This window comes from Pleurodeles waltl, chromosome 5 (genome assembly GCF_031143425.1).
Source record: "Pleurodeles waltl isolate 20211129_DDA chromosome 5, aPleWal1.hap1.20221129, whole genome shotgun sequence".
Taxonomy (NCBI): domain Eukaryota; kingdom Metazoa; phylum Chordata; class Amphibia; order Caudata; family Salamandridae; genus Pleurodeles; species Pleurodeles waltl.
Genome location: NC_090444.1, coordinates 1,769,178,201 through 1,769,190,355, shown reverse-complemented (window position 1 = coordinate 1,769,190,355; position 12,155 = coordinate 1,769,178,201). Strand labels below are relative to the sequence as shown.

The 12,155-nt window shown below is 45.9% G+C and overlaps 1 protein-coding gene across 1 annotated transcript in view; it reads left to right on the top strand.

The window, feature by feature from the left end:
- DNAH14 (dynein axonemal heavy chain 14) overlaps positions 1-12,155 on the top strand; it is a 923,784-nt gene that overhangs the window by 523,699 nt on the left and 387,930 nt on the right. The window contains exon 55 of the mRNA XM_069236199.1: positions 8,527-8,724. Coding sequence (XP_069092300.1) covers positions 8,527-8,724 — 198 coding nt within the window. The remainder of the gene's footprint in view (positions 1-8,526; positions 8,725-12,155) is intronic.

Here is a 12,155-nt window from a genome sequence, read left to right as displayed (position 1 = left end):
CTTGGGGATAACTAGGGCCTACCTTAGGGGTGACTTACTTGTAATAAAAATGAAGGTTTGGGCCTGGCATGTCGCAATTGTAGTTTACAACTACACACACAGGCTCTGCAGTGGCAGGCCTGAGACATGTTTGAAGGGCTGCTGTATTGGGTGGCACAATCAGGGCCTCTGGTCCACTACAAGTAGCATTTAATTTACATTCCCTGGGCACATATAGTGCACTTTACTAGGCACTTACAAGTAAATTACATATGCCAATTTTGGAGAAGTCAATGTTACCATGTTCAGAGTACAGAGCACCTGCAGTTTAGCACTGGTCAGCAGTGGTAACATGCCCAGAATCCTAAAGGTCAGCAAAAATTTGTCTGAAAACAGGTGGGAAAAGGCAAAAAGTTTGGGGGTAAAAGGGCCATTTCCAACACAGTGAAAACAGGATTCTGACCTCCCAGGGGTAGAGAGGATCCCACACCTTCAGGTGAGACATTGGACCTCTCACAAGTCTATCAAACTCCTAGCGAGTAGACCACTGGCTCAATTTGAAAAATAGATATTTATGAAAAAAATGACATGCATCAGAGATAGCAGAGTTATCAGAGAACAGGTTAAATAGCCAGATGTGCTGTGAGACATGAGGCTACCATAAACTTTGCTCAGTACTGGTGTTACACCCAGAGTGCATACGTTGAATGTGGAATGGTCTGGAGACTGCTGAAGGGGCTGAGAAGCCCTGGCACCTTGACCCATCTTCATTGGCCCTTTCCCAAACTAACTCTTGGTAGGGGTACTAAATGACAATTGTCCCATTTTGGACAGACAAATCCTGAGAGTCACAGCACACACATTTCTGGGCCTTCCTATCAACAGACATTCCTAGAGTGTTCCCTGATAAGACTGCAAATTGCCATGGTATTACATGCATTGAGACAGGCAATTACATGTTTATGCCACCAAACTTCTGAGTTGTATAGACTGTGGGATATTGTAGGGACGGAAAAACAAGGTGGACATTTCACAGATAGATGGGCTCCTTTGTAGTATTTCCTTTCTAATAAATTAATTGAGCTCACATGCCTAAATAGCTGTGGGTATGTGGGAGGCCTAGATTGTGTGTTTTTTGCCTCATGGTGGACTGAATTGGAGCTCTATAGCTCCTTGGTAGGGGCACATGGGTTACTCATTAAATTGAACCTATAATAACTTGGTCCAGTTTGAACAGACACATCTTTATCAGGTTTTTTATTTTTATTCTTGAGCTGTGTCCGCCGATCTCTGGATGTTGGCAGATGTATGTGTAGACATCACAGTGAAAAATAAAAACAGATTTGATCCATAACAAGTGAGAGCTTGCTTCCCAAAGAGAAACATGTCTTGCACCAGGAAAATGACAAGACAACTTATTTTTTTAAAGAAAGCATAGGTTTTGAGTTCAAAATGAAAGGCCTATTATGTCTTTGAGTTGAGAGCTGAACACGCAGAGAGTTGTAGAAAAATCTTACACACTAGAGTGCTTCACAGGATGATCTAGTGTTCTCATTAGTATGTTCTCATTAAGGTTAGGTTAAAATACTGGGCCCATATCACAGGTGATTATACATATGTGTATTTGTATATCTATATACATATGTGTTCAATGGCATGTGTAGCTGCAGATACACATGCTGTGCACAGTCCGCCGTCTGGTGTTGGGCTCGGAGTGTTACAAGTTGTTTTTCTTCGAAGAAGTCTTTTCGAGTCACGAGACCGAGGGACTCCTCCCCTTTCGGTTCCATTGCGCATGGGCGTCGACTCCATCTTAGATTGTTTTTTTTCCGCCATCGGGTTCGGACGTGTTCCTTTTCGCTCCGTGTTTCGGGTCGGAAAGTTAGTTAGAATCTCGGAAAAAATCGTCGGTATTGTTTCATTCGGTATCGGGTTAGTTAGAACAAATCGACACCGAATCTTGAAGAGCTCCGGTGGCCCTTCGGGGTAATTTCGATCCCCCGTCGGGGCCTGGTCGGCCCGACCGCGTGCGACTTCAAGACTGATGGAACGGACCCCGTTCCGCTTCTGTCCTAAATGCCATAACAAATATCCGTATTCGGATCAGCATCTGGTCTATAACTTGTGCCTGTCCCCGGAGCACAAGGAGGATACGCGTGAAGCCTGTCGAGCGTTTCGGTCGAGGAAGACGCTCAGAGACCGAAGAGCCAGAAGATTGCAAATGGCGTCCACGCCGACAGGACAACATCGGTTCGAGGACGAAGAGGAAGCGTTCTCCATCCACGAGTCGGATTCGGGGGAATCCGACGCCGAAGACATAACAACCGTGAATAAGACGTCGAAAATTAGGACTCACGAAAAGTCCACAAAAGCCCAAGGGACGCCACTGCCAACAGGCCATGGCTTAACCCAAAAACTAGGTGACCGAGCCAAGGCACCGAAAAAGGGCATGCTGGTGTCGAAGTCATCCGACTCCGGTCGTGATACCGCCACACAGCAACCTCGGAGCCGAGACACCGGCTCCGAGACAATTCGGCGCAGAGACAGCGGCACCGAAGATGTTCGGCACCGAGATACCACGCCGAAATCAAAGAAATCTTCTTCGGAGACTAAAAAGCCTACCGAAACGGTTTCGGTACCGAAAAAAGCCTCGGAACCGAAAATTTGTTCCTATACAGAGGAACAAGGACTAAACACCCAATTGCATAGATTTGGTGAAGAGCTTCAAACTGTGGAAACTGACTACACTCAAAGGAGGCTTCACATCCAGGAAGACACAGGGAAGATAACCACTCTTCCCCCAATCAAGATGAAAAGGAAACTTGTTTTCCAACAAGGGGACAAGCACCCACAAGCAAAGGTGGTAAAGAAAGTAACACCACCACCTTCTCCACCACAATCAACACATGCATCACCGGCGCAAACTCCACCACTGACGCACTCACCAGCTCATATCACAATGAGCCAGGATGATCCCGATGCATGGGACCTCTACGACGCCCCAGTGTCTGACAATAGTCCAGACTCATATCCAACTAAACCGTCACCACCTGAGGACAGTACATCATATGCACAGGTGGTCGCAAGGGCAGCCGAATTCCACAATGTCTCACTACATTCGGAACCTATTGAGGATGACTTTCTCTTTAACACCCTGTCCTCCACCCATAGCCAGTATCAAAGCCTTCCTATGCTCCCAGGAATGCTAAGGCACTCAAAACAAATATTTCAGGAGCCAGTTAAAGGCAGAGCCATAACTCCAAGGGTGGAGAAAAAATATAAGGCACCTCCCACAGACCCAATATTTATTACAACACAACTAACACCGGACTCAGTAGTTGTGGGGGCAGCTCGTAAAAGAGCCAACTCTCATACATCAGGCGACGCACCACCTCCAGACAAGGAGAGCCGCAAATTTGATGCAGCGGGAAAAAGAGTTGCAGCACAAGCAGCAAATCAGTGGCATATCGCCAACTCGCAAGCACTCTTGGCAAGATACGACAGGGCTCATTGGGATGAAATGCAACATCTCATCGAACACCTTCCCAGGGAGTTCCAAAAAAGAGCGCAACAAGTGGTGGAAGAGGGACAAAGTATCTCGAACAATCAGATACGGTCTTCCATGGATGCAGCCGATACAGCTGCAAGGACAATAAACACTGCAGTCACAATACGGAGGCACGCTTGGCTGCGCACTTCTGGGTTCAAACCCGAAATCCAACAGGCTGTGCTCAATATGCCGTTTAATGAACAGCAATTGTTTGGGCCGGAGGTAGACACTGCCATTGAAAAACTAAAAAAGGACACCGATACAGCCAAAGCCATGGGCGCACTCTACTCCCCGCAGAGCAGAGGCACATTTAGGAAGACACCTTTTAGGGGAGGGTTTCGGGGTCAACCCACAGAAACCAACACTTCACAGACAAGACCACCTACCTACCAGGGTCAATATCAAAGGGGAGGTTTTCGGGGACAATATAGAGGAGGCCAATTCCCAAGAAGTCGGGGAAAATTTCAAGGTCCCAAAACCCCTCAAAATAAACAGTGACTCACAAGTCACACAACCCCATCACACAACACCAGTGGGGGGAAGACTAAGCCAATTCTACGAATCTTGGGAAGAAATAACAACAGACACTTGGGTCTTAGCAATTATCCAACATGGCTATTGCATAGAATTTCACAAATTCCCTCCAAACGTCCCACCGAAAACACACAATATGTCAAAACAGCATATAGATCTTCTAGGACTAGAAGTTCAAGCATTACTACAAAAGGACGCAATAGAATTAGTACCAAGCCTACAGAAAAACACAGGAGTTTACTCACTGTATTTTCTAATACCAAAGAAGGACAAAACTCTGAGACCAATACTAGATCTCAGAACACTAAATGCCTACATCAAATCAGACCACTTTCACATGGTCACATTACAAGACGTAATCCCACTGCTCAAACAGCAAAACTACATGACAACATTAGACCTAAAGGAAGCGTATTTCCACATACCGATACATCCTTCCCACAGGAAATACCTAAGGTTCATATTCAAAGGAATACATTACCAATTCAAAGTGTTGCCATTCGGAATAACAACTGCGCCAAGAGTCTTTACAAAATGCCTGGCAGTAGTAGCTGCACATATCAGAAGGCAGCAGATACACGTGTTCCCTTACTTAGACGACTGGTTAATCAAGACCAACACGCTAACAAGGTGTTCACGTCACACAAAGTATGTCATACCGACCCTTCACAAGCTGGGCTTCTCCATCAACTATGCAAAGTCACACCTTTTGCCGTGTCAAACACAGCAATACTTAGGAGCGACAATCAACACAACAGAAGGGATAGCCACTCCAAGTCCACAAAGGGTTCAAACATTTCACAAGGTGATACAGGCCATGTATCCAACACAAAAGATACAAGCAAAAATGGTATTAAAACTCCTAGGCATGATGTCTTCATGCATAGCCATTGTCCCAAACGCAAGATTGCACATGCGGCCCTTACAACAATGCCTAGCATCACAATGGTCACATGCACAGGGTCAACTTCTAGATCTGGTGTTGATAGACCGCCAAACATACATCTCGCTTCTATGGTGGAACAGTACAAATTTAAACAAAGGGCGGCCTTTCCAAGACCCAGTGCCACAATACGTCATAACAACGGATGCTTCCATGACAGGGTGGGGAGCACACCTCAATCAACACAGCATCCAAGGACAATGGGACATACATCAAAGGAAGTTTCACATAAATCACTTAGAACTGTTAGCAGTATTTCTAGCGTTGAAAGCATTTCAACCCATGATAACCCACAAATACATTCTTGTCAAAACAGACAACATGACAACAATGTATTATTTAAACAAACAGGGGGGGACACACTCGACACAGTTGTGTCTCCTAACACAAAAAATATGGCATTGGGCAATTCACAACCACATTCGCCTAATAGCACAATTTATTCCAGGGATCCAGAACCAGCTAGCAGACAATCTCTCTCGAGATCACCAACAAGTCCACGAATGGGAAATTCACCCCCAAATACTGAACACTTACTTTCAAATTTGGGGAACACCTCAAATAGATCTATTTGCAACAAAAGAAAACGCAAAATGCCAAAACTTCGCATCCAGGTTCCCACACCATCAATCCCAAGGCAATGCTCTATGGATGAATTGGTCAGGGATATTTGCGTACGCTTTTCCCCCTCTCCCTCTCCTTCCATATCTAGTAAACAGATTGAGTCAAAACAAACTCAAACTCATACTAATAGCACCAACATGGGCAAGACAACCTTGGTATACCACACTACTAGACCTGTCAGTAGTACCTCATGTCAAGCTACCCAACAGACCAGATCTGTTAACACAACACAAACAACAGATCAGGCATCCAAACCCAGCATCGCTGAATCTAGCAATTTGGCTCCTGAAATCCTAGAATTTGGACACTTAGACCTCACACAAGAGTGTATGGAGGTCATAAAACAAGCTAGAAAACCTTCCACTAGACACTGCTATGCAAATAAATGGAAAAGATTTGATTGTTACTACCATAATAATCAAATTCAACCATTGCACGCATCTCCAAAAGATGTAGTAGGATATTTACTACATTTGCAAAAATCAAATCTAGCTTTCTCTTCCATAAAGATACATCTCACCGCAATATCTGCTTACCTGCAGATTACTCATTCAACTCCCATATCTAGAATACCTGTCATTAAAGCGTTTATGGAAGGCCTAAAGAGAATTATACCACCAAGGACACCACCTGTTCCTTCATGGAACCTCAACATTGTCTTAACAAGGCTCATGGGTCCACCTTTCGAACCCATGCATTCTTGTGAAATGCAATACTTAACGTGGAAAGTTGCATTTCTCATTGCCATCACATCTCTAAGAAGAGTGAGTGAGATTCAGGCATTTATCATACAAGAACCATTTATTCAAATACACAAGAATAAGGTAGTTCTAAGAACAAATCCAAAATTCTTACCAAAGGTAATCTCACCGTTCCACTTAAATCAAACAGTAGAATTACCAGTGTTCTTCCCACAGCCAGATTCGGTAGCTGAAAGAGCACTACATACATTAGACATCAAAAGAGCACTAATGTACTACATTGACAGAACAAAACAAATTAGGAAGACAAAACAACTATTTATTGCCTTTCAAAAACCTCATACAGGAAATCCAATTTCAAAACAAGGCATTGCCAGGTGGATAGTTAAGTGTATTCAAGCCTGCTATCTTAAAGCAAAGAGAGAGCTGCCTATTACACCAAAGGCACACTCAACCAGAAAGAAAGGGGCTACCATGGCCTTTCTAGGAAATATTCCAATAAACGAAATATGTAAGGCAGCAACATGGTCTACGCCTCATACATTTACCAAGCACTACTGTGTAGATGTGTTAACTGCACAACAAGCCACAGTAGGTCAGGCTGTACTAAGAACATTATTTCAAACTACTTCAACTCCTACAGGCTGAACCACCGCTTTTGGGGAGATAACTGCTTACTAGTCTATGCACAGCATGTGTATCTGCAGCTACACATGCCATCGAACGGAAAATGTCACTTACCCAGTGTACATCTGTTCGTGGCATGAGTCGCTGCAGATTCACATGCGCCCACCCGCCTCCCCGGGAGCCTGTAGCCGTTTAAAAGTAGATCTTAAACAATTGTACATTTGTAAATATATTACTTTAACCTTTATTATGTACATACGTATTCATTCCATTGCATGGGCACTATGACTAACATACACAACTCCTACCTCACCCTCTGCGGGGAAAACAATCTAAGATGGAGTCGACGCCCATGCGCAATGGAACCGAAGTGGGAGGAGTCCCTCGGTCTCGTGACTCGAAAAGACTTCTTCGAAGAAAAACAACTTGTAACACTCCGAGCCCAACACCAGACGGCGGACTGTGCACAGCATGTGAATCTGCAGCGACTCATGCCACGAACAGATGTACACTGGGTAAGTGACATTTTCCATATTTGCTCAAGTGTAGCTCTCCCAACAGCTAGGTGTAACTCACCACTTTTTTGCTATTCGCCATTTCCGACTGGAGATATACTCACGGCTGTAGATTTACATTTTTTCACTCTCTCATATGAGGGGGTGGAGGAACCTACAAAAGACTTTCAGTGTACAGTTACTACTGGTAACTTTTAATTGGGGTGGAGGTCTCCCATGGGAACGTATAGGAAATGTAATAAGTTATTATTTGTGGTTGTGGAAAGTTAAGGTTTTGTGATGCATTGTTCGTTAAAGAGGCGAGTTTTCAACTGTTTCCTAAATTGGGGCAGAGTAAGGGTGGTCTTGATGGATGTTGATCCTGGGTGCAGAGATGAAAAAGGCCTGCTGTCTTTTTTTACACTTCTTAGTCTGCAGTCTGATGGAGTCCTGACTGCAGCTGAGCCGAGAACCACCAGTGAGTTTATCTGCTACATAAGTGGGGATACTGGTTGTGATGTTTTTGTAAATGATGCAGCTGGTTCTGCAGATAATGCGGGCTGCCAAGGGGCGCCAATTAAATTCCATCAGTGTGGAGTGATGTAGTAACTTTAGAAGTGCATTTTGTGAATTACAGTGTGGGTGGGTGTGTGTTTTCTATCAGCCTGTCCCTTCCAAAACCCTCCTGAAAGTTCCCTTAATCAGTTTTTGAGTAATTCTTCCCCATTTTGCCGCCACTCTCGCTTATCCGTCCCATACGTACTACAACGTATTGTTCTTACGTGTGCAGACATCTTTACACAGAAGAGGTAGGCTAGGCTGAGGTCTCCAGTCATAGGTTTGTCAATTGCATTTTGTAGTACAAGTAGTACTACTGTAGTACCAATTTACAAACTACAGAACTCAACTTGTAAATCAGGACCAGTGTGTCTGTCTTACATGTGGATGTGGTTAAGTTGGTTACACAGTTGGGCATTAGCACTTTTTCTAAAAAAAAATCTGTTTTATTTAAATTGACTCTTTACTTACCGCCTGTTAATTATAAAGTATTTTACATTTTTGTTCTCATTTTAGGTTGGGTTGGATGGTACTGGAAAAGTAACCAGTGCCACTATGGCTTGCTACATTTCAGGCTGCAGCCTTTACAGACTGTCTATCACAAGGAATTATAGCCACATGGACTTCAGAGAGGACTTGAAGAAAGCTTACAAGCAAACAGGACTCCGTGGTCAAAGTACAGTATTTCTCATAACAGATTCAGACATAGTAAAGGTAATCAATGGCCTCAAAAAGTAAGAGTATATTAAGTGAAACTTAAAACTATGTTGTTGTCTTATAGCCGAGTCATCCTTCAATTTTCTTGGTACCCATATGGGACTTGAGCAATGTTTGCACCTTCTTCCTATTTTCTGTGTCCCTGTCGACCACAAAGCTCATTTTATATGGTGTTTGGGGCAGGCAATTACAAATGCTTTATCTGCAACAATTGGATCTTCTAGGATTCTTAGCACTCTCAAAGTACACGGAAATTCAGCGCAAAGAGACAGAGGGGGTCGTTCTAACCCTGGCGGTAAAAACCGCCAGGGCGAATGACCGCGGTAGCACCGCCAACAGGCTGGCGGTGCACCGCTGGGCATTCTGACCGCGGCGGTTCAGCCGCGGCCAGAAACGGAAAGTCGGCGGTGTACCGCCGACTTTCCGCTGCCCTTGAGAATCCTCCATGGCGGCGGAGCGTGCTCCGCCGCCATGGGGATTCTGACACCCCCTACCGCCATCCTGTTCCTGGCGGGTTTCCCGCCAGGAACAGGATGGCGGTAGGGGGTGCCACGGGGCCCCTGGGGGCCCCTGCAGTGCCCATGCCAATGGCATGGGCACTGCCGGGGCCCCCGTAAGAGGGCCCCAAAAAGAATTTCAGTGTCTGCCCAGCAGACACTGAAATTCGCGACGGGTGCTACTGCACCCGTCGCACTCCAGCAACTCCGCCGGCTCCATTCGGAGCCGGCTTCATCGTTGCTGGGTCTTTCCCGCTGTGCTGGCGGGCGGCCTTTTGGCGGTCGCCCGCCAGCACAGCGGGAAAGCCAGAATGGCCGCTGCGGTCTTGTGACCGCGGTGCGGTCATTTGGCGGTAACCGCATGGCGGGCGGCGACCACCGCCCGCCGCGGTTAGAATCACCGCCAGAGTACCATGACAGCCTGCAGTGAAGTGTGCATGCATACTGGGGATACTCTGGCCATAATGCACTCTGGAGAAACAGTGGGTTCCTACTCCACATTGCTGCAATACTGAATGAATTTATGTCAGCAGTATCTCTGTGTAAACAACTAAACATACAAAGGATGAGTTATTTAAATGCACGTACACTAACACTTCTCCCTGTGAATAGAAAAACTACCTGAAGCTTTGTCGCTATGCACTCTTTGTGAAAGACCATTTTTAAGTTCTACTTGACTCAGCACTGTAAACTAACAAACAAGCTATAGTCTGCTATTCCCTATTTTAGCAATTCATGCAAGCATACTAGAACTGAAATACTTTATACTTGACTGTTATAAATATCACTAGCAGCATAGTCCTAGCGTAACATTAGTGGTCATTACTGTAGAGTCACAGGTTAACCCTTCAGTAAATGGAACAACCCATAATCTTACTAGCCTTCAGACACCAGTGACACAACTTCAAAACTGCTGCTCTGTAATCCCAAAACATCCATCCCAGGCTTCTGACACTACCAGATTATGGGGGTAATTATGACCCTGGCGGTCCTGCCCTGTCGCGGCGGCCAGACCGCCGACAGCATGGCGGTGCAGGACCGCCAAATTATGACCATTGCAGTCAACTGGCTGCATCGCAGCCAGTTCATCACCTGAACCGCCAGGGTGGTGGGACCGTCTGGCCAAAGGTTGACCACCTTCGACCCGGCGGTCCACCTAACACCACCCGCGGTATGAGTATCCTTACCACCAGGGATTCCGTGGCGGCAGCCCAGCCACAAAATCCCTGGTGGAAAGGATACTGGCAATAGGAATACTAATTCCTGTTGCAACTACAGGATTTCCCAACCCCCTTCCCTGTACAGCCCCCCCACCCACCCCTGGCCCCCCAAGCAGGGACGTCCCCCCGATCCCTGTACTGACCCCCCGATCCACGTACTGATCCCCTCAACCTGATACCTGTACTGACCCCCCCCCAACCCCGATACCCATACTGACCCCCGATCCACGCACGCACACACCACACATACAAACAAACACACACACATCCACACATACATAAATACACGCACACATCCACGCTCACTCATTTACACACACACGCACTAATGGCCACGATACTCCCCACACCCCCCCACATACACGCATTCACACAAGCACGCAGACACTTGCACACACACACGCACACAAAGACACACAACGCTCCCCTGCCCCCCTCCATTCACACACACACACCGATTCATGCACACAACACTCACTACCCCCCACCCCCATCAGTCAATCACCTTACCTGGTAGTTGTCCGGGAGGGAACGGGGTCCATGGGGCCTGTTCTGCCGGCACCACCCTGTCACCACAACACCGCCACGCCAATTACAAAGTTGTAATACGGCGGGTGGTGTTGTGATGACGTGGTGGTGCCCGTGGAGCAACCTTCACTAGACCTACTGCTGGCAGCTCCCTGCCCAATTTATGGCGGAGTGCTGCCAGGAGTCATAATATGGCGGTCTCAAGACTGCCATCACTGGCGGTCTCCTGGCGGGCGTGACATGCTGTCATAATGAGAGCCCTACTGTCCATGCCAGTCTTTATGGTAAGATTTGAGTTGGTTGGTACAGGACGATAATTTGTTGAAGGTGCATATTGCTGTGCTTAAAGGTCGAACTCAGTTTTTGACAGATGCTAATGAACGGGCTAGGATACTCTCAACGAGGCGATGAATGTGGTCAGGCTGAAAGAAACTGCACAAGTAAATCTTCTGGATCTTAGGGTAATAAGAGTGGCCTAGACTGTTTTCCTCCACAAGTGCAAGGAAAGCATACCTTGATGCTGACGGACACTACTATATGAAAACAAGTACAAAGGAGCAGTTTCCGTCAGCACAGCAAGATAGCAGTGCTGTGCCCATACTAAAAGCCATTGAAATTCAGGCTTCAGACTTCACAAGAAAGAGCAAAATGCAGGCACATACTGCCAATTTTAGGTGATGTTACCCAAATTTAATCCTCTTCCATGTGTAGTTCCTAATGCTTTGAGATATGGCGTTATCCACAGATGGGCCTTTCACAGTGAACCAGAATATGAAGTGCTCCTTTATCTGCTGCCAAAGTTCTCAAGGAAGAGGTCTCCGGGAAATGAGACATTGGGCTAATAAATGCTTTTCAGCCAATAATAATTAAGCACAAGATCTAAGTGGTTCAGGATGTCTCAATTGTATTGATGGTTGTAAACTGGTTGAGAAGTGTTTATTCCCTGGGAGTCCATCTCAGCCGGAACAGGTATTTGAAGATGCTAGTGCTTTCCCATTCAGCTGCATGCTTTGCTCATGAGAAATTAAGATTTGCAGCCCTGCCATTTTTAAAAGTGGTAGGGAGAACAAAATGCAAATGTACTATGTTCTATGAAAAGCTTCAGACGCTGTCTGTGATCAACATGTAGACACATTGTGATGTCCATTGCAACTGACTAAGGAAGGTCTCAAATATTTGATAC